Raw genomic sequence first — 24,061 nt, forward strand, 5'->3', positions numbered from 1 at the left:
GGTCTTCACCTGAACCATTCTGGGACCAGTGTTCTAGCGAATAGGATAAATAGGTTAGTCACAAGGACTTTAAACTAGCAATTTGGGGGGAAGGGAAGGGTAAAGCTATGGACAGTATAATGGTTAATGGAAAGCAAGGCAGCAGGTTACGTGACAGGTTATTATGTAGAGATATGGGGCGAAATTCTCCGGAAACGGCGCGATGTCCGCCGACTGGCAACCAAAACGGCGTAAATCATTCGGGCATCGCCCTCCGCATCTTTGGGGGCCGAGCCCCAACCTTAAGGGGCTCGGCTGGCGCCGGACGAATTTCCACCCCACCAGCCGGCGGAAAAGGCCTTTGGTGCCCCGCTAGCTGGTGCGGAAATGACATCTCCGTGCGGCGCATGCGCGGGAGCGTCAGCGGCCGTTGGACTACTCCTATCAGTAGTGGAGGGAGTCTCTTCCGCCTACGCCATGGTGGAGACCGTGGTGAAGGCGGAAGGAAAAGAGTGCCCCCACAGCACAGGCCCGCTTTTTAGCAACGGGACTTCGGCCCATCCGGGCAGGAGAAAAGCGGGGGGGGGGGGGGCGCCAACCGGCGCGGCATGATTCCCGCCCCCGCCGAATATCCGGTGCCGGAGAATTCGGCAACTGGCGGGGGCGGGATTCACTCCAGCCCCCGGTGATTCTCCGACCCGGCAGGGGGTCGGAGAATCTCGCCCCTGGGTTCAAAGACAAGGAAAATAAGGAGAAAGGGCAAGAGGAAAAATAATTTGCAAAACGTTACTGATCAAGGCGTTAGGATTCATAACAAAGACATAAAAAACAGCATAAGTGTACTTTACCTGAATGCTCGTAGTATACAGAATAAGCTGAATGAGTTGATGGCGCAAATCATCGTGAATGACTATGATTTAGTGGCCGTTACTGAAACATGGTTAAAAGATGGTCACGACTGGGAGTTAAATATCCAAGGGTATCAGACTATATGAAAGGATAGAATGGACGGGAAGGGCGGTGGTGTAGCTTTGTTGTTTAAGGATGGCATCCGGGCAATAGTATGGGATGATATTGGTGCTATGGAGGACAAGGTTGAATCAATTTGGGTGGAAATCAGGAATAATGAGGCGAAAAGGTCACTGATAGGAGTAGTCCATAGGCCACCAAATAGTAACAGGATGGTAGGGCAGGCAATAAGCAAAGAAATAACGGATGCATGTAGAAATGGTACAGCGGTTATCATGGGAGATTTTAATCTGCATGTTGATTGGTTTGACCAGGTTGCTAAAGGCAGCCTTGAGTAGGAGTTTATAGAATGTGTCCAGAAATATTTCCTGGAACAGTATGTATTGGAACCTACAAGGGAACAAGCGGTCCTAGGTCTGGTCCTGTATAATGAGGCAGGATTGATTAATGATCTCATAGTTCGGGATCCTCTTGGAAGGAGCGACCACAATATGGTGGAATTTAAAATACAGTTGGAGGATGACAAGGTAAAATCAAACACTAGTGTTTTGTGCTTAAACAAAGGCGATTACAATGGGATGAGAGAAGAACTAGCTAAGGTAGACTGGGAGCAAAGACTTCATGGTGAAGCAGTTGAGGAACAGTGGAGAACCTTCCGAGCGATCTTTCACAGTGTTCAGGAAAGGTTCATACCGACAAAAAAGAAAGGCGGTAGAAAGGGGAAAATCGACCGTGGATATCTAAGGAGGTGAGGGAGAGTATCAAATTGAAGGAAAAAACATACAAAGTGGCAAAAATTAGTGGGAGACTAGAGGACTGGGAAGTCTTTAGGGGACAACAGAAAACTACTAAAAAAGCTATAAAGAAGAGTAAGGTAGACTATGAAAGTAAACTTGCTCAGAACATAAAAGCAGAAAGTAAAAGCTTCTACAAATATATAAGACAAAAAAGAGTGGCTAAGGTAAATATTGGTCCTTTGGAAGATGAGAAGGGAGATTTAATAATAGGAGACGGGGAAATGGCTGAGGAGCTGAACAGGTTTTTTGGGTCAGTCTTCACAGTGGAAGACACAAATAACATGCCAGTGACTGATGGAAATAAAGATATGATAGGTGAGGACCTTGAGATGATTGTAATCACTAAGGAGGCAGTATTGGGCAAGCTAATGGGGCTAAAGGTGGACAAGTCTCCTGGCCCTGATGGGATGCATCCCAGAGTGTTAAAAGAGATGGCTAGGGAAATTGTAAACGCACTAGAGATAATTTATCAACATTCACTAGACTCTGGGGTGGTCCCAGAGGATTGGAAAGTAGCAAACGTGACACCACTGTTTAAAAAAGGAGGTCGGCGGAAAGCGGGTAATTATAGGCCGGTAAGCTTAACTTCGGTTGTAGGGAAAATGCTGGAATCTATCATTAAGGAGGAAATAGCTGGGCACCTGGAGGGAAATTGTCCCATTGGGCAGACGCAGCATGGGTTCATAAAGGGTAGGTCGTGTCGGACTAATTTGGTAGCATTTTTTGAGGACGTTACCAGTGCAGTAGATAACGGGGAGCCAATGGATGTGGTATATCGGGATTTACAGAAAGCTTTTGACAAGGTGTCACACAAAAGGTTGCTGCATAAACTAAAGGTGCATGGCATTGAGGGTAAAGTGGTAGCATGGGAGAGGATTGGTTAACTAACAGAAAGCAGAGAGTGGGGATAAATGCGTGTTTCTCTGGTTGGCAACCTGTAACTAGTGGGGTCCCTCAAGGATCAGTGTTGGGCCCGCAGTTGTTCACAATTTACATAGATGATTTGGAGTTGGGGACCAAGTGCAATGTGGCAAAGTTTGCAGACGACACTAAGATGAGTGGTAAAGCAAAAAGTGCAGAGGATACCAGAAGTCTGCAGAAGGATTTGGATAGGTTAGGTGAATGGGCTAGGGTCTGGCAGATGGAATTCAATGTTTCCAAGTGTGAGGCTATCCATTTTGGGAGGAATAACAGCAGAATGGATTATTATTTAAACGGTAAGATGTTAAAACATGCTGCTGTGCAGAGGGACCTGGGTGTGCTGGTGCACGAGTTGCAAAAAGTTGGTGTGCAGGTGCAACAGGTGATTAAGAAGGCTAATCGAGTTTTGTCTTTCATTGCTGGAGGGATGGAGTTCAAGACTAGGGAGGTTATGCTGCAATTGTATAAGGTGTTGGTGAGACCACATCTGGAGTAGTGTGTTCAGTTTTGGTCTCCTTACCTGAGAAAGGACATATTGGCACTGGAGGGAGTGCAGAGGAGATTCATTAGGTTGATCCCAGTTTAAGGGGATTAGATTATGACGAGAGGTTGAGTAGACTGGGACTGTACTCATTGGAGTTCAGAAGGATGCGGGGGGGATCTTATTGAAACATATAAAATTATGAAGGGAATAGATAGGATAGATGTGGGCAGGTTGTTTCCACTGGTCGGGGAAAGCAGAACTAGGGGGCATAGTCTCAAAATAAGGGTAAGTAGATTTAGGACCGAGTCTAGGAGGAACTTCTTCACCCAAAGGGTTGTGAATCTCTGGAATTCCCTGCCCAGTGAAGCAGTTGAGGCTCCTTCTTTAAACGTTTTTAAGAAAAAGATAGATACCTTTCTAAAGAATAAAGGGATTCGGGGATATGGTGTACGGGCCGGAGAGTGGAGCTGAGTCCACAGAGATCAGCCATGATCTCATTGAATGGCAGAGCAGGCTCGAGGGGCCAGATAGCCTACTCCTGTTCCTAGTTCTTATGTTCTTATGTTCTTATCCACATATACTCTAACACCCTCGATGCCCTCGGTCATTTGCTCCATTATCCTGTGGAAGATTTCTGACGCAGAGATAATGCATAAGGGCATGCGATTGAAGCTGAAACGCCCGAATGGCATGTTGAACATACACAGTAATCTGCTCGAGTCATGGAGCTGTATCTGCCAAAATCCCTGCGAGACATCGAGTTTGGTGAAGATACGAGCATTCGCCATCTCAGACGTGATCTCTTCATGCTTGGGGATGGGGTAGTGTTCCCGGTGAATGTTCTGGTTCAGGTCCTTCGGGTCTATGCTTATGCGAAGATCTCCAGAAGGTTTCTTAACACAGACAATGGAGCTGCCCCAGTCAGTCGGCTGTGTGACTCGCGATATTACGCCTTGTGACTGCAGTCTGCTGAGTTCCGCTTTCAACTTCTCCCGCAGTGGAGTTGGAACCCTCCTGGGCGGCTGAATGACTGGTTTGGCGTCTGTCTTCAGCATGATTTTGTATTGGCAGGGGAGGGTGCCCATGCCTTTGAATACGTCGGGGTATTCTTGTAGCATGCTGTGGATTTTAGCTTCCAGGCTTGATGGATCCTGGGTGTGCATGTAAATGCGTTGCACCAGCCGCAGGACTTTGCAGGCCTGAGCGCCTAACAGTGATGATTTATTGTCGTCTCAATCTCGAATCATAGCTGCTTGCGTATCGTCTTGTTGTCCACCCAGAGATGGCACGATCCCTTTGGGGCGATCGGATTGCAGTTGTAGTCCTTCAGCCGACATGCAGCGGGTATTATTTCATGGTCTCCTTGAATCGAATGGAGATCCTTACTAGTGAGGAGGTTAGCTGAGGCCCCAGTGTCAAGCTCGATGATTAATGCAAAGTCATTGACTTGCACAGTCACAGTCCACTCACTGCTGGAATCAGTGATGTTGACCGGGTGAGGCGTGGCGATTGTAGTGTCATGTTCCTCGATTATCTCGATCGTGTCCACAACAAACGAGTTGTCACAAGCGAGGTTGTCCTCACCCGAGGAATACTCAGCATTGTTTTTTTTGTGCTCCGTTGAGTCTATGCTTTTCACGTTGAAGTTCATGTGTTTCTGTCTTGTTGTCTTCATTTGCAGTGCAGCTCTGCACTCTGAGGCAAAGTGGTTGTATTTGCCACACTTTAAACATTGTTTTCCAGAGCTGGACATTGCCCTTTTAAGTGGGCGTTTCTGCAGCGGGGACACATCATGACATTATCCCTCCACGCTCGTGCATGCGCAGTAGGCCTTGCTTCCTTGTCAAATCTTCGGGAGATCTGCGCATGTGTGTGGCCTGCATCCAGGTTCGCACGCGTGGGATTGCCGCTAGAGGAGCGCCTTCTGGACGCCTGGGCCACCATTGTGACGAGCTCGACCTTGTGGTGAAGGCTTTGGTCCCGGTAAGTAAACTCCTCATATTCTTCTTTACTTTTTTCATAAGTAGAGCATCTTTGCATGGCCGTTTCTAGGGTTAGATCTTTTCGTTTTAATAAGGATTTTCTAAGTCCCTCATCAGATATACCATTGACTATCTGGTCTCTGATGAGGGAGTCACGGAGGTTTTCAAAGTTGCAGGATTGAGCGAGTAATTTTAAATCAGTTACAAAACTGCTGAAAGATTCTCCCGGTTTTTGTAAACGCCGGTGAACTTGAATCTTTCAAACATCTCATTAACTTCAGATTGACAGTGGGTTTCAAATTTTTTGATGATTATTTCCAGCTTGCCCTTGTCCTCCCCTTCCAGGTAGGTAAAGAAATTATATATTTCTAATGCCTGCAGACCTGCCAGGGATAAGAGCAAGGATATCTTCCTGGCATCAGACGCTGAGGTTAGATCCTTAGCTTAGAGATATATTTTGAACTGTTGTATGAAACGTTTCCAGTTGGAATGCATATTACCAGTGGTCTGGAGCAGGCTGGAGGTTGGATTGGGTCCATCGTACCGATTGGTATCTGAAGGGTCCGAATGCTGCGAGACCTTCCGTGGTCGAATGTCTGGTTTAAGTTCTCTTCTCCTGCTGGTGTCTAGCTGGCTTGCCGAAACCACTCCTGGTACTATATGTTATTCTCTAATACTGAATAACGACTATAGACTTACAGTTAACACAAACACTTCTCTGATGCTCCCTCAAGTGATGCTGTGGCTGTCACATCTGTGCTGCAGTCCCTGGTGTATGTGCAGATGTATGTACAGATGTACAGATCACTACACCTCCAATGTCAATATATCTTTCCTTAATGTGGAGATGCCTGTGTTGAACTGGGGTGAGCACAGTAAGATGTCTTACAACACCAGGTTAAAATCCAACAGGTTTGTTTCAAACACTAGCTTTCGGAGCGCTGCTCCTTCCTCAGGTGAATGAAGAGGTATGTTCCAGAAACATATATATTGTCTATATATATGTTTCTGGAATATATCTCTTCATTTACCTGAGGAAGGAGCAGTGCTCCGAAAGCTAGTGTTTGAAACAAACCTGTTGGACTTTAACCTGGTGTTGTAAGACTTCTTACTATCTTTCCTTAGATTAGGGGACCAAACCTGTTCACAGTATTCCAGTGCCTTATATATTTTTAGCAGGATTTTATCATCTTTGGTAGGCTGATCCTACCTCCTAGAGACTCGGTGGTTGGTCAGTTGTCTGTTGACAGGCATCTCTGGTACACAACATCCGTCAAAGCTGGCCCACCCCCTCGTCATTGTTGGCAAACTCAGCAAATTTTAGCTGCCTGGCATAGCTAGTTCCTTGTTCTTCCAGCAAGACATTGACTATTTTCACCAACATCTTTGTCTCCAAGCAACCAGACCATGCCATGTGCCAGTTACACATTCAAATGATAATTATAGCAATATTTGAATGTTCACTTCCCTTTTTAATAGCACAATCTCACTGCATTCCAGACTTGGCCCATCTATTTCTTTCAAATTCTAGATGCCTGTTATTTCTGTACATCAATTTCTCTTCACCAAATTTAATTCAGTTTAAGAGCTGGATGGGGGTTGCTTACAGATTTGATGTACAAATTGGCTGTTTCATTTCCTTCCTTGCAACAAGGTCTACACTTCAAAAGTGTTTCATAGGCAGTCAAGTGTTTTGGGCATTGCTTTTTTTATTCTTTTACGGGATGTGGGCATCGTTGGATAGATCAGCATTTATTGCCCATCCCTAGTTGCCCTTCAGAAGGTGGTGGCGAGTTGCCTTCTTGAACCGCTGCAGACCTTGAGGTATAGGTACACCCACTGTGCTGTTAGGGAGGGAGTTCCTGGATGTTGCCCCAGCGACAATAAAGGAACGGCGATATATTTACAAGTCAGAGTGGTAAGTGACTTGGAGTGAAAGGCACCAAACAAAAAAGGACGTATTTTTTCAGTGAATGATTGGTGATATTTCATGGCAGAAAAATGGCTGCCTTTCTGATCAGCTGATTATTTTTGGACAGAGGTGAGGTGGGAAGGGTTTCAGCTGCACGAACTGCAGTGCACCATTATTTTCAGCTGATGTTTGGCACCATTTGGTAGTTTCAAATTTATTTTGGTCAGAGATTGAAAACATTTTATTTTAACATTAAGCCTGAACAGTTCACCTGACCTCGAGACGAGTCTGCACCATCGAGGCAGCAGCCAACAATCAAACACTCGGGCTTCAGCACTGGGGATATCCTCGCCACCAAAGGCTGTGTGTGTGGATCAGGAGAGGGCAGCTGAGCACGATCTCGGTCATATTCTCAGCATGGGTCAGACTTCTAATGATCCCTGCTGTGGCTCCCCAGTGAGTGAGCAGAGTGACGTTTTTCAGCGCAACTGGCTCGCTGGATGGCAGAGAAGACTTGAGGGATTTGAGGGTCTCAGGTGGAAACCCAAACTGATTGTCGGTGTATATTCTTCTCCAATTCCTTACAGAGCATTGACGTCCTGCAAAAACAAAAGTAACATTGGCAGGAGTATTTGGCAGTCTGTGAGGTCTGCTGTGCTGGATTATGGTACAGAGTCCTTTATTGGTGCTGCTACAGGGTCCAGGTCAGCTCTAAAGGAGAGAGACCTCATTACCCAGGAAGCGATTGAAAGTCAATAGTGGCAAGATGGATACAGAACCAGCTCAGTTATAGAAGGCAGAGAGTAGCAATGGGAGGCTGTGGCTAGTGGTGTTCCACAGGGATCAGTGCTCGGACTTTTGCTGTTTGTAGTATATGTATATATAAATGCTTTGGAGGAAAATGTAACTGGCCTGATCAGCGAGTTTGCGGACGACACAAAGGTTGATGGAATTGCGGATAGTGATGAGGATTATCAAAGGATACAGAAGGACATTGGTTGGAGACTTAGGCAGATGGAGTTTAAACTGGACAAATATGAGGTAATGCTTTTCGGAAGGCCTAATACATGTGGGACATATACTGTAAATGGCAGAACCCTAAGAGGCATCTGGGTATAGAAGTCCACAGGTCACTTAAAGTGGCAACGCGGGTGGTTGTTAAGAAGGCATACGGCATGCTCGCCTTCATCGGCCTGGGCATTAAGTATAAAAATTGGCAAGTTATGCTGCGGCTGTATAGAACCTTAGTTAGGCCGTACTTGGAGTATAGTGTTCAATTCTGGTTGCCACATGACCAGAAGGATGTGAAGGCTTTGGAGAGGGTACAGAAGAGGTTTACCAGGATGTTGCCTGGTATGGAGGACATTAGCTGTTAGGAGAGGTTGGATAAACGTGTTTTTTTTTTTTTTTTTTATAAAATCACTGGAACGATAAGACCATAAGACATAGGAGCAGAATTAGGCCACTCAGCTCATCGAGTCTGCTCTGCCATTCAATCATGGCTGATATGTTTCTCATCTCCATTATCTTGCCTTCTCCCCATAATCCCTGATCCCCTTATTAATCAAGAACCTATCTATCTCTGCCTTAAAACACTCCATGAGTTGGCGTCCACAGCCATCTACGGCAAAGAGTTCCACAGATTCACCACCGTCTGGCTGAAGAAATTCCTCCTCATTTCAGTTTTAAAGGATTGTCCCTTTAGTCTGAGATTGTGACATCGGGTTCTAGTTTCTCCCACCAGTAGAAACATTCTCTGAACGTCCCTCTATCCAGGCCTCGCAGTATCCTGTTAAGTTTCAATAAGTTCCCCCCTCATCCTTCTAAACTCCAATGAGTATAGATCCAGAGTCCTCAACCATTCTTCATATGACAAGCTCTTTATTCCAGGGATTATTCTTGTGAACCTCCTCTGGACCCTTTTCAAGGCCAGCACATCCTTCCTTAGATACGGGGCCCAAAACCGCTCACAACACTCCAAATGGGGACTGACCAGAACCTATATAGCCTCAGAAGTACATCCCTGGTCTTGTATTCTAGCCCTCTCGACATGAATGCTGACATTGCATTTGCCTTCTTAACGGCCGACTGAACCTGCAAGTTAACCTTAAGAGAATCATAAACAAGGACTCCCAAATCCCTTTGTGCTTCTGATTTCCTAAGCATTTCCCCATTTAGAAATAAAATGAAATGAAATGAAATGAAAATTGTTTATTGTCACAAGTAGGCTTCAAATGAAGTTACTGCGAAAAGCCCCTAGTCGCCACATTCTGGCGCCTGTTCGGGGAGGCTGTTACGGGAATTGAACCGTGCTGCTGGCCTGCCTTGGTCTGCTTTCAAAGCCAGCGATTTAGCCCCGTGCTAAACAGCCCCTAATAGTCTATGCCTCCATTTCTCCTTCCAAAGTACACAACCTCACACTTTTTCACATTGTAATCCATCTGCCACTTCTTTGCCCACTCTCCGAGCCTGTCCAAGTCCTACTGCAGCCCCCCTGCTTTCTCAATACTACCTATCCCTCAGACCTTTGTATCACCTGCAAACCTAACAACAGTGCCTTTAGTTCCTTCTTCCAGATCATTAATGTATATTGTGAAAAGTTGTGGTCCCAGCACAGACCCTGAGGTACACCACTAGTCACCGGCTGCCATCCTGAAAAAGACCCCTTTATCCCCACTCTCTGCCTTCTGCCAGTCAGCCAATCCTCTCTCCATGCCAGGATCTTAACCCTAACACCATGGGCTTTTAATTAAAGTCTCCTCTGTGGCACCTTGTCAAAGGCCTTCTGGGAATCTAAATAAATCACGTTCACTGGTTTTCCTTTGTCTAACTTCCTTGTTATTTCCTCAAAGAACTCTAAAGATTTGTCAGACATGAACTCCCCTTGACGAAGCCATGCTGACTCTGTCCTATTTTATCATGCACTTCTAAGTACTTCGCGATCTCATTTTTAAAAACCTACTCCAAAATCTTACCAATGACCGAAGTCAGGCTAACCGGCCTATAATTTCCCGTCTTCTGCCTCCCTCCCTTCTTAATCAGCGATATTACATTAGCCACTTTCCAGTCCTCTGGGACCCTCTCTGCATCCAGTGATTCCTGAAAGATCACCACCAATGCCTTCACAATCTCCTCAGCTATCTCTTTTAGAACCCTGGGGTGTAGTCCATTTGGTCCAGGTGACTTATCCACCCTCAGACCTTTCAGTTTCCCCAGAACTTTCTCCTTTGTGATGGTCACTGCACTCACCTCTGCCCCCTGGTACTCCTGGAGCTCTGTCATCCCACTGGTGTCTTCCACTGTGAAGGCTGATGCAAAGTAATTATTCAGTTCCTCTGCCATTTCTTTGTTTCCTATTATCACTTCTCCTGACACATTTACCAGTGGTCCAATGTCTATTTTTGCCTCTCCGTTACCTTTTACATATTGAAAGAAACTCTTCTTCTCTTCTTTTATATTACTAGCTAACTTGCACTCATTTCATCTTCTCCCCCCTTATTGCTTTGGTAGTTGTCCTCTGCTCGCTTTTGAAGTCCTCTCAATTCTCTGGCATCCCACTAGAAATCGCCACTTTGTATGCTTATTCTTTTGCTTTTATGCTGTCCTTGATGGAGGTTGAGGGGCGATCTGATAGCAGTCTGCAAAAGTATGAGGGCATGGACAGAGTGGATAAACAGAAGCTTTTTCCCAGGGTGGAAGAGTAAATTACTAGGAGACATAGATTTAAGGTGCGAGGGCAAAGTTTAGTGGAGATGTGTGAGGGAGGTCTTTTTTACACAGAGTAGTAGGTGCCTGGAACCCGCTGCCCGAGTTGGTGGTGGAAGCAGATAGCATAGTGACATTTAAGGGGCGTCTTGACAAATACATGAATAAATGGGAATAGAGGGATACGGACCCCGGAAGTGTCGAAGATTTTAGGTTAGAGGTCAGCGGAGGCTTGGAGGGCCGAAGGACCTGTTCCTGTGCTGTATTTCCCTTTGTTCTGTGGATGGTGGTGTCGGTCCTGCAGCGTATGCCCTTGCGGTGCTGGTCGCAACCCAAACGGCCAGACGCCAGAAAAGGCAGCAGTATCGACGCAGGCTGGAGGCGGCATCCCATGTGCAGCGGGCCTCTGCACACCCTGAATCCCCGGCCGCCTATCAAGCTGAGAAGGAACCCAGAGGTGGATGCCAGCAATGGCTCAAGGTTTACAGGCATTTTTGGTCTTTCGAGAAAATGACGGACGGCATGTGTCACAGGAGATAGGTGCTGCACTGTCTCAACAAAGAGACAGTGCAGCACCTATGCCATGTCGTTGTGGACCTGGCACCCTGCGGAGACGGGAACACCAACTCCCAGTGGCCGTGAAATTCAGCACAGCCCTGAACATCCATGCCACCAGTTCATTCCAGGGCTCGAGCAGGGATTTGTGCGGCATATCACAATCTACGGCCCACATGTGCATCAGTGAGGTCACGGATGCCCTGTATGCCTGGGTAGCTGACTATATCAAACTTTAATGAACCAAGTCCACCAAGATGCCCAGGCTGCAGGATTCTACGCAATCGCTGGGATGCCCCAGGTACAGGGGGTAATTGATCGCATGCAAGTCCTCTTGCACGCACCGGGGCATCAGGAAATGCTCTTCATTAACAGGAGATTGTTCCACTCCCTGAATGTTCAACACATGTACCTCCCACTGCTCCACATCCCCACTCCCCCTCTGCCAGGATCTGTGAAACATCACCCCAGGGTGATGGGCCTGCGTTGGCACTGTCAGCGGGTCACTATATAAAGGAAGGAGAGTGATGATCTCTCACGGTGAGGAAAGCTCTAGTGCTCCTCAGTTTATACCAAAGTCTGACTCCTGTCTTTCTGCTGACAGTACGCTCACACCCATCCTCATAACAGGGTCCGCATGGGGGCATTTGATCTTGGACCACTATGGTCAGGGGATAGGGGAAGCGAAGGGCACAGGGGCTGGGGGTGCAGGCAGTTCCTCAGTGAAGATTAATGTGATGGAGGCTTCATATGTATCAGGTGTAGCATGTTTTAATTTAAAAGTTCCATTTGCTCTGGCTACCGATAGTGCTCACCGTGACACACCCCAATCAGTGATTCTCAATCTTAGGTGGTTTACGGCTACATTTAGGTGTGTACCCAAGATGCACATCAGAGGTGGAGGAAGCCTGTTGCTTTTCAAGCTCTATGGCCTTTGATGCCCTTGGCAGATGTCCTCTGCAGGAACTGGAGCCAGAGGGCCGGATAACTTACCAGTGTCACATGGCTTCGCCGTGCTACCCTGTTCTGACCATTGCCCTTGAGATTAGACGGTGTCAGGAGGGGGCAGGATTTGGAAGAACTTCAGACCGCTGTCGTCTCCTTGGTGGCAGACCCCAGGTTGGGCTATCGCACTTCCTCCTCCCTGATATTGCCCATAGGGCCCGGGGGATGCCATGGGATGGAGAAGCAGCTGGAGTGAGTTCCACAGGCTTCTGCGTCATCTGACTCTGCCAGTCCTGGCACCTCCCCGTTGTCTGCACCATAGTATCGATGCCCTCATTAATCGTCCTCAGTGACTAAGCCATGCTCTACAGTGCCCGTAAATGTCCACCTACATTTGGACGCATCCCTCAGTGACTGAGGCATGATTACGAGGCCCTTATGCATGGTTGACACAGACTGGGCCATGCCTTGGGAACCACCACTCAAAGACGCTGATCTATTGCTCCAGGTTTCCACTGAGGCCATCACCCTAGCAGTGTTGGCCTCGGTCCCATGCACTGTGGGCATCATCTCCTGCGCCCGTAGCCTTTGGGACTCCTCCAATCATCTATCCACTCGCCGGGATGTTGCTGATATTCCCCTATGAATCTAAGGCCATGCCGTAGCTGCGGGATAACCTTGTACAGAGGTTTGGCATCTGACTGGGAGTCAGCTGAGTCCTGGGATCCAGCAGACCTCCGACTTCGGTCTCCCTTGGATGTTCCAGCCTCCAACTGATACACATCAGCAACTGTGTGGTGCTCACCAGATTGAACCCCAGGAGCCGGACTACTAATGTTAAGATGTGTGTCTTTGCGCTGGTCCAAGATGGGGATGATAGCCGAGATGCCTCGATAGTTGTCTCCTTGGAGCTCTCCTCGGAGGTAGTCCCTTGGTTGGCGGGGGTGGGTGGGGCAACGACTCCGGATGGCCCGGCCCCATCAGATGGAAAATGGACATGCGGTCAGAGAGAGAGAAGGACCCCTTTGTCTGACATGAACAATTCACTTGAGACAGGTCATCTGGGTGAAGGGGCAATGGATCCTCACCTCTGTGGCACAGGCCAATCTCACCGTCAGTGATTGCTCTCTCCTCGTCAACCCTGTGATTTCCAGGGCCAGATCCTCATAGGGGATGAGGGCTCAAACCTCTGGTACTCCATCCTGACCCTTTCCCTTTATTATGGGTTATCTTCTCCCACAGGGACAAAGAGAGGGCTCGATGAGCTGCATCGGTGGGTATCTATGGCAGTTGGCATGTGTGGGCACTGCAAAAGAACATGAAGGGGTTGAGCTGTTGGGCCAGGGGGTTTGAGGAATAAACACGAAAATCAGATGTAGGGAGGGTGTGAGGTGCTGGCCAATGATCTGTGGTGGTGGTGGTGGTGGTGGAGGGCGGTTAAGAATTTGAGGGGTGGCAAGTAGAACTGACACCAGGAGAGAGATGGTAATATACCCTTGCAGCTCAGTGGGGGTCGTCGATCTTCTTCCAACATTGGACTCTGGTCCTCCTGGTCATGCTGCCCACACTGACAGCCACTCCCTCCTACGCAGCATTGGTGGCCCTGCTGCTGGCCCTCTGACCCCCTTGGAGGAGCAGGATGTTCCATCTTGCATCAAGTGTTGAGAAGCCTGTCCAGGTCAGCATCGCCAAAGCAGACAGCAGGTCTGCGCACTGTCAGGCTTGTGCATTGACTAGGAGTGAGTGGTAAAAGCAGCTCCCTCTTGTTAGCAGTGAGGCGCTGAGGTGCAAATCTGGTGAATCAGACGGAGAGACATCCAGAAATGGCAAAAAGCTCATGGGGGCTCATTTTTGGTACACCAACGCGGCTGTCGGGAAACAAACCACCAGTCGCGCCGAAAATGACACTTCAAAATTTCTCAGTTAAATCACGTCCATAGAGGTCGAAAGCATAGAAACGTCCCTTTGGTCCACCAAAGGGGCTGGTTTAGCACACTGGGCTAAATCGCTGGCTTTTAATGCAGACCAAGGCAGGCAGGCAGCACGGTTCGATTCCCATACCAGCCTCCCCGAACAGGCGCCGGAATGTGGCAACTAGGGGCTTTTCACAGTAACTTCATTGAAGCCTACTTGTGACAATAAGCGATTTTCATTTCATTTTTTTCATTTCACATCTAGGCCGGTCAAAAACAACCACCTAACTATTCTAATCCCATTTTCCAACACTTGGCTCATAGCTTTGTACAGCTTGGGATCACAAGGGCACAGCTAAATACTTCTTAAATGTTATGAGGGGCTCTGTCTCCAACAGCCTTTCAGGCAGCAGTTCCAGTATCCCACCACCCTCTGGTGAAAAAATGTTTTCCTCACATCCCCTCCAAACATCCTGCCCCTTACCTTCAATCTATGTCTTCTGGTCATGGATCCCTCCACCAAGGAAAAAGGTTCCTTCCTGTCTACTCTATCTATGCCCCTCATAATTGTATGCATGCCCCTCATAATTGTATGCTTCTCAAACATGTCCTAACTCAACCCAATTAGTTTGAATATTTACCACAATGTGTCAATCTTAGTTGATAATAAAATTGAGATGAATCCAAGTGGCTGTTGAGCAATTCTAGAACTTAAATATCTGTTTAACTTGGATTCCAGATTCAAACACTGACAAGATGGCAACGGAAAGCACCTTTGATCGCTTCCTGAAAATTTTGGTGGCCATAATCTGTTTACCATTCCTTCCATTGTGGTTTTGCTTTGTATGTAAGTACTGTTGTCACTAAGTTTACCATTATCTCACTTCAGAAAGAAAATTAAGAAAAGGTATTCTAAAAATACTACCTTCCATACATACTATTACTCACATAAGAACATACAACATCCACATATAGTATCACACTGTGATGTCATGAGGGGATGGGAATTGGGATAGTTGGGCTGGAATTCACTCAGTTCAATAGCTCACACAGTTATCCAAATTCTAAAAATTGGAACGTTTATTTAAGGAAGGAAATAAATACCTTGCTCTTCTCTGAACTTCCTTTACACACCATGGGTGGGATTCTCCGTCCCACCAACCCGTTTTCCGGCGCAGCACGCCCACACCGGCAGCGAGGTTCTCCATTCCCGCAGGCGGCCAATGGGGGTTCCCATTGTGGCCACCCCATGTTGTCGGGAAACTAGTGGGCATGAGTAGCACTGCCGGAGGATCCCGGCGATGAGTAATCCCGCAGGATGTATCCCAATTTAAATCTGGATGGCTAATCCGTTTCCCAGGCAAAAACCAACATAGTAATAACAGCGGCAGCCCTTCAGGTGGGCAAGGCAGAGGCACGGTCAAAACACAGAATAAAGTCAGATTGCCAGAGCAGGTTTCCATACAGGCTAAAGTGCAAACTCAATCAAGGCTTTCTTAGAGTCCGAGGTCTTGCTTACACAATACTTACACAAACACACAGCACATTTTCCACTCTCCAGGGTACCTTCTTCACCAATTTGCATTCCACCACGAACAGGTCTCAGCTCTCTACTTGTATAGTCTGGTAAGGCTACACTGCTGATCCTTATTGCACTGATTCCTGATTGGGGTATTCCCTCAGTCTGCCACTTGACTTCGGGGTTGAATTCCTGTGGCCATCATCGTTGGGGAAAGCTCTGTTAACAAACCAGAGAGTATTATGAGAAAAATACCGTCCTTCCAGCACACAGATGCATATGTCAATGCACATCAAATTTATTTCCACATACACACACACGCAAACTCCGATACACAGACACACAGACATTCACATGCATACAGACAGACACACACAGTCACTCATGCACACCCAAACACAAACACATGCTCATGTTCTCGCACATACACTCGTGCACAACCATGCTTTCCTACACATAAAAGTACACACTCGTGTCTCACACACTGTCACACACCTATACACATACAATCTCACGGTCATAAACATACACACTCGCATATGCACACACATACACAACTACACACAGATGCACACTCTAAAATACATGCCTATCTTCACTCACATAAAAAATCTTCGAGTTGCGAATATATAACAATCACACACACACCCACACGCAGACACACTCTCATAAGAACATCTGGACATAGGAATTAACAGCAGGAGTAGGCCACTCTGCCCTTGAGCCCGCTCTGCCATTCATTAAGACCATGGCTGCTCAGATGGTAACCTCAACTCCACACCATTCCAACGTTCAATAAATTTTCATCCCTTGCTTATCAAGGTGTGGTGAATGTATTATACCTATAATCCACCACTGCATCAGTACCATGCTTTGCCTTTGTATTTGCATCTATGCTATGTTGCTGCCCTTGTGGGCTCCACCTATGGGCCATTGTATGGCATCATCCATAGGGGAACATGTTGGGACATGTATGGGCTCTGCCCATGGCTCCTCCCCTTGAGGGGGGTATAAAGAGCAGTCGACCTGTAGGCGGCGCACAGTATTGTATCAGTCGCAGGCAGGCACTGTTCTAAGTTGATTAAAGCCACGGCTTACCTTTACTCTTGTCTCGAGTGAATTGATGGTTGCATCAATTTAATCAACTTAAACGCAACTATGGAATCGGCCCTCAAACCTGGCTGACTGGAACTCGATCCGCAGATCGCGGAGGCGAACTAAATTTTTTTGCACTGGCTTCAATGCTTCAAAGCCTATCTCGCAGCCTCCTCCACGCCTTCCGTCACTGACGAACAGAAGCTGAGCCTCCTCCACGCACGGGTGAGCCATCGAATCTCTGTTCAACTCGACGAAGCCTCCTCCTATACAGATGCCCTTGCGAAGCTCGAACGCCTCTATGCGTGGCCCGTGAACGAGATCTACACGTGACACGTCTTCACCATTCGCCACCAGCGTCCCAGGGAGTTGCTAGATGACTACCTATGCGACCTCAAAGCCCTCGCACGCAACTACAATTACCAGGCCGTTACGGCCACTCGGCATATGGAACTCGGCATCCAAGACGTCTACGTTGTGGGACCAGGCTGACCAGGCGACCCCCTCGTGGATCCCCCACCACAGACTACCCCAGGCCTGTGCCGTGCGGCCACTCGTCCATCATGGGGGGGGGGGGGGGGCTACCCTGCTATTTGTGCGGCCAGTCCCAACACCCCCGGCAGCACTGCCCGGCCCTAATGCGAACTGCAGCAGCTGCGGGAGAAAAGGACATTTCGCCAAAGTCTGCCTGGCCAAGTCTAAGAACTCTAACTCACAGGCCCTATCCTCAGACTCACAGGCCCGCAGACCCCACAGCGAGGCAGCGTGACTGCCGACTCCACCTCCCTCACCAGCCTTGTGCTATCCATGGGAGCAGCCATCTTCCAGTCCTCACAGCACGTGCGACTCACGGGGGCCGCCATCTTGGCCATCCTCCCGCACATGGCCGGCCATATGCAATCCATGGGGGCCGCCATCTTGGATGCCATCTTCCTCGCCGCCCGCCACGCTCGACAAACGGGGGCCGCCATCTTGGCGTCATCTGCTACGCCGCTCGACGAGTATGATCAACATGGGCAGCCATCGCGGAACCGCCCCAGCACCTCCACCCACGCCGACGACCCGCAACTCAGAGCAGTCACCCTGGACCAGTCGCGACCCAAGCACCTCTGGAGCTCCATGATGACCGTCCGGGTAACCGGGCACAAGACCCCTTGCCTCTTCGACTCCGGGAGCACAGAGAGATTCATTCGCCCGGACTTGGTAAGACGCTGCTCGCTCCCAATTTTCCTGGCACACCAAACCGTCGCCCTCGCCTCTGGGTCGCACTCGGTGCAAATCAAAGGGTGCACTACCGCAACCCTAGCAATCCAGGGAGCCAAGTACGAAAATTTTAAATCATGTGCTCCCAGACCCCTGCGCTCCTCTCCTATTGGGACTAGATTTCCAATGCAACCTCAGGAACCTAACCCTGATGTTCGGGGGGGCGGGGCCCTGCCCCCACTCACCATATGCAGCCTCGCGACTCTAAAAGTCAACTATCCCTCACTCTTCGCGAACCTCACCGCCGACTGCAAACCAGTAGCTACCAGAAGCAGGCGGTATAGCATACAGGACAGGACCTTTATCAGGTCCGAGGTCCTGCTTCTCTTGCGGGAGGGAGTCATCGAGGCCAGAAATAGCCCCTGGAGAGCTCAGGTGGTGGTCGTCAAGACCGGTGTCAATTGCAGACATGGTAAACCAGATCGAACACTACCGGGTGTTCTCCACGGTGGATATGAAGTCTGGATACCACCAGCTCCCAATCCGCCCAGAGGACCGCCACTACACGGTGTTTGAGGCAGACGGCTGCCTTTTCCACTTCCTCCGGGTCCCCTTTGGCGTTACGAACGGGGTTTCGGTGTTCCAAAGAACATTGGACCGAATGGTGGACCAGTACAGGCTGCGGGCCACATTTTCGTACTTGGACAATGTCACCATCTGCGGCCATGATCAGCAGGACCACGACGCCAACCCCCACCGATTTCACCAAACCATCCAAACCCTCAATCTCACCTACAACAAGGAGAAATTTATTTTCCGCACGACCAGACAAGCAATCCTCGGCTACGTCATGGAGAATGGGGTCCTAGGACCTGACCCTGACCTCCTACAACTCCCCATCCCTCACTTCCCCAAGGCCCTGAAGAGGTGCCTCGGGTTCTTCTCATATTATGCCCAGTGGGTCCCCCACGATGCAGACAAAGCCTGCCCACTAATCAAGGCCACCATCTTCCCACTGGCAACTGAGGCCCGCCAGGCCTTCAGCTACATCAAGGGGGACATCACCAAAGCCGTGATGCACGTGGTGGATGAGTCCGTCCCCTTCCAGGTGGAGAACGATGCATCAGAGGTCGCCCTCGCCGCTACCCTCAATCAAGCAGGCAGACCGGTAGCGTTTTTTTCGCGCATCCTCACCACCTCTGAAATTCGACACTCCTCAGTCGAAAAAGAAGCCCAAGCCATTGTGGAAGCCATACGGCACTGGAGGCACTACCTCGCTGGTAGGAGGTTTACCCTCATCACCGACCAACGATCGGTAGCCTTCATGTTCGACAATACGCAGCGGGGCAAAATCAAGAACGATAAGATCTTTGAACGGTCCTTTGAGCGCCTCAGTACCGATTTCAAAGGGCCCCTCTCCTCCAATAACCGCAATACATATTTACTCAATATTATTGATGAGTTCTCCCGCTTCCCCTTTGCAATCCCTTGCCCTGATATGACCACGTCCACCTTCATTAAAGCCCTACATAGTGTCTTCACCCTGTTTGGTTTCCCCAATTATGTCCAGAGTGACCGGGGCTCATCGTTCATGAGCGACGAACTGCGTCAGTACTTGCTCGATAAGGGCATCGCCTCGAGCAGGACTACCAGTTACAACCCCCAGGGAAACGGACAGGTGGAGAGGGAGAACGTGACAATCTGGAAGACCGTCCTACTGACCCTGCGGTCCAGGAATCTCCCAGTTTCTCACTGGCAGGAGGTCCTCCTCGATGCGCTCCACCCTATTAGGTCCCTACTTTGTACGGCCACAAACGAGACCCCTCATGACCGCCTATTTTTTTTCCCCCGAGGGGATCCACCTCAGGCGCCTTGCTTCTGTCCTGGCTGAAGATACCAGGGCCAGTCCTACTCAGAAAACGTCAGGAGCCATAAGGCTGATCCTCTGGTAGAGAAGGTCCAGCTCCTACACTCAAACCCCTAGTACTCTTATAACGAACACCCCGATGGCCGACAGGATACGGTCTCCCTCCGGGACCTGGTGCCCACCGGTTCCACCACCACCGCCCCTCCACTATATCCCGCCCAACCTACCATGACCATATAGGGAGCCCCTATATGGCTCCCGCGCTCCCTCCCACCCGCCATCCTCCCTTGACCGGTCCACAGGAATGAAGCTCCAGAAGAGACGCTCCCGGAGTCCACGTCTGTGCCCGCACCGGCGCCCCCACTACCAGCACGGATGAGCTCGACACCCGGGCCAGCAGCAACGCCAGAGCTTCGGTGATCACAGCGCACGATCCGTGCGCCGGACCGGCTGAACTTACGAAACCATCACCCCTGCCGGACTTCATTTTTTTTTTTTAAACAGGGGGTAAATGTGGTGAATATATTATACCAATAATCAGTACCATGCTTAGCCTTAGTATTTGCATCTATGCTATGTTGTTGCCTTTGTGGGCTCCACCTATGGGCCATTGTATGGCATCATCCATAGCGGAACATGTTGGGACATGTATGGGCTCCGCCCATGGCTCCTCCCCTTGAGGGGGGGTATAAAGAGCAGTAGGCAGCGCACAGTATTGTACAGTCGCAGGCCGGCACTGTTCTAAGTTGATTGAAGCCACGGTTTACCTTTACTGTCGTCTCGAGTGAATTGATGGTCGCATCACAAGGATCTATCAATATTTTCCTTAAAGATATTCAAAGCCTCTGCTGCTACTGCCTTAGGAGGAAAAGTTTTCCAAGCACTCACAACCCTTGGAGAACAAAAATTCTCCTCATCTGTCTTAACCGAGTGATCCCTTACTTTTAAACAGTGACCGCTAGTTTTAGATTTTCTGACAAGAAGAAAAATCCTTTCTACATCCACCTTATCAATATCTCTCGGGATATTATATGTTTCAATCAAGTCACCTCTTACTCTTCGACACACCATTCTGCCTTGGAAATGTATCACCATTCCTTCACTGTCACTGGGTCAAAATCCGGGAACTCTCTTCCTAACGGCACAGTGGGTGTACCTACACCATAGGGACTGCAGCTGCTAGGAAGGCAGGTCACTACCACCTTCTCAAGGGCAATTAGGGATGGTGAATAAATGCTGGCCTAGCCAGTGAAGGCCACAGTCCATGAATTAATCAATAAAGCGTAACCTATCCAACCTTTCCTTATATGATAACCTACCCAATCCAGCTGTGAGTTCAGTAAACCTTCCTCCGAACTGCTTCCAAAGCACTTACACCTTTCCCTAACTAAGGAGACCAATACTGTACACAGTATTCACACATACGCACTCACATATATACCCAAACATAAACTTATACCCACACACTCATTCACATAGATATACACACACAAGTAGTTTTACACACACACACACACGTAGTTTTACACACACACACACACACACACACACATTCACAAACGGTGACAGACACGCAACACTCATGCTCACAAACACACAATTATATTTGAACGCAGATGCAAAAACATGCTCACACACATTCTCACATGCAGAGGGATTAATTTTATGAGTGCGTGTTCTGCACCCAAAGGGAGAGCTCCCTCTTCATACACACATAAGGCAGACACATACAGAGGGGACAGAGGAGCGTAAAAGTAATAAGGATGAAGGTCAAAAAGTCAAAAGGTCTTTGCAACAATGGTGTTTCTGTAGCAGACTTTCCTCACAGCACACTGGTAGATCACAGCTCCGGGTTAAAGCTGATGATGGTTTTCTTAGCAGAGTCATTAATTCAGTACAGTACTTACAGGGATCAAGCCTTCTGGAGAGTCACATAACAAACTGGGCATTTGACTCAAAGGTTCCTTTCTTTCCTGAGACAGTCTTTCACATCAAACTTTGCCTTCAACTTGGGGTTTAATTTCAAGCTTTTACAGTCTCGAGAGAATCACACCCAGGCTTACAGGTGAGAGAATTGGCCCTCATAGTGACCTTATAAAGAGCTGGATCTTTTGGAATTCTCCACCCAGACTGCCAAACCAAAAATGAATTGAAATACAAGCTTTGTGACTCTGAACAACACACCATTGGTATCACATCCAATCACCACCTGTCACCAGGTAGAACACTGCCCTTTAGGCCAATTCATTGGCCACCAGTCAAATCAATCAATCAGTGTCATCACTGATGTCAGTCTAAAACAGCACAGCCTTCTGGATCTTCCGGTTTGGATTAAAAATGCAGCCTGCTTTGCCTTAAAGTTACAGATCCATTAAACACCAATGGATCAAAAATGAAACAACAGAAATAAAAGAAAGGGGAAACAAGCGACTAAACAGGAACAGGAAGGACCCTTCCAAGTTGAAATAAAATAAAAATAACTATATTTAAAAGTCGATTCAATACATTTAAAACCCCTCAAGAACATAATCCTTTATAAAAACAAACATCTGTATTCACAGCCTCACATCAAAGACAGAAAATCCCTGAATACCTTTTGGAGTGTCAATCAAACAGTCAACCTACAGTACACCAATGTAATAATAATAGGTTATGAAAGTAGTCAAGCAATACTAGTACTATAATGACAGCCCTTAGCTTTATGTAAATAAACAGCGATTGAAACTGAAAGCACCAATTTGTTTTCAACTTAGAGTCGCAGTAGGTTGCCTGTTTTCCAAAATTGAAAGGTGAGGTGATTGAATTCACATCTTGATGGTTCTACATACCTTATCCACCTTCTATGGACATTCACATCTACTCTTAACAATTTTAATCACACACTGGGTGAAATAGACCTTGCTCCAGCGAAAATGGGGTCTGTTTGAACTCAGTGATGGATCCCACTCCCTTTTCCGTACTGTAATTGTACAGGAAATTAGTACGGCCCCACTTGGAATGCTGTGTCCAGTTCTGGTCACCCTATTATAGAAAGGATATTATTAAACTAAAAAAAGAGTGCAGAAAAGATTTACGAGGATGCTACCAGGACTTGATAGTTTGAGTTAATAAGAGAGGCTGGATAGACTGGGACTTTTTCCCCTGGAGAGTAAGAGGCTTAGGGGTGATCTTATAGAAGTCTATAAAGTAATGAGGGGCATAGACCAGGTAGATAGTCAACATATTTTCCCAAAGGTAGGGGATTCTAAAACTAGAGGGCATAGGTTTAAGGTGAGATACAAAAGGGTCCAGAGCTGCCAGAGGCTGTAGTGAAGGCATGTACAGTTTTGTCTTTTAAAATGTGTTTAGACAGTTATATGGGAATGCTGGGTATAGAGGGATATGGGCTAATGCGGGCAATTGGGACTGGCTTTGTGGTAAAAAATGGGTGGCATGGACAAGTTGAGCCAAAAAGCCTGTTTTCATGCTGTAAACCTCTATGACTCTATGACACAAGGAGGATCTATCGGAATTGGGGATGGGACATCAAAATCACGTGTCCCAGCATCATTTTGGAGAAGACACAGGGTCTACATAACTCTGCAAAAATATCGGCCACAGACTCTCAGAACATCACACTCAGTAAACGCTCAAACATGCACACACACAAACAAATTTGCACCCACATATACACATGCTCAAACCTCAAACAGACTCAATCACATGCTAACACTAGCATGCACACACATACATTCACACCATTGGATGCCATGACACACTCACATTCAGAGTCACATATCCTGACATTCACACTGTCCCGAACCATGCTAATTGTATCTGACAGGATATCCAACTTGAAACCTTGTTTAAGGATAGAGGATCTGGTTCGGCGCAGGCTGGGAGGGCCGAAGGGCCTGTTCCTGTGCTGTAATTTTTCTTTGTTCTTTTTTTTTTAATGGTGTGAGTAAACTAAAGTCCCAGTAAGAAAAACCAGCTCACTCATTATGCAATAATTATTAAACATTATTTATTAAATTAAAGAACAGACAAATGCACACAAACAGGACACTAGGACAGTTAAATATATGAATCACTGAATACACACGCAGTTTATGTAGATCGTACTCCTTGTTTCAAACTATATCTCCGATTTCTGAACTCCCTTTTCGCCAAACAACATCCAGATTAAGTAAATCTATAAGTCACACCCAGCTTATAGTTTCTACACAGGGTTGA

The 24,061-nt window shown here is 47.8% G+C and overlaps 1 protein-coding gene across 8 annotated transcripts in view; it reads left to right on the plus strand.

Annotated features, from left to right (window-relative positions):
- The window catches only part of LOC140390078 (kyphoscoliosis peptidase-like), a 930,728-nt gene that overhangs the window by 106,333 nt on the left and 800,334 nt on the right, over positions 1-24,061 (plus strand). For all 8 annotated transcript variants that reach the window (XM_072474955.1, XM_072474961.1, XM_072474960.1 and 5 more), the window contains exon 2: positions 14,902-15,009. In XM_072474955.1, coding sequence (XP_072331056.1) covers positions 14,919-15,009 — 91 coding nt within the window. In that variant the 5' untranslated portion in view covers positions 14,902-14,918. The remainder of the gene's footprint in view (positions 1-14,901; positions 15,010-24,061) is intronic.

Source organism: Scyliorhinus torazame, chromosome 14, assembly GCF_047496885.1.
Source record: "Scyliorhinus torazame isolate Kashiwa2021f chromosome 14, sScyTor2.1, whole genome shotgun sequence".
Lineage (NCBI taxonomy): Eukaryota > Metazoa > Chordata > Chondrichthyes > Carcharhiniformes > Scyliorhinidae > Scyliorhinus > Scyliorhinus torazame.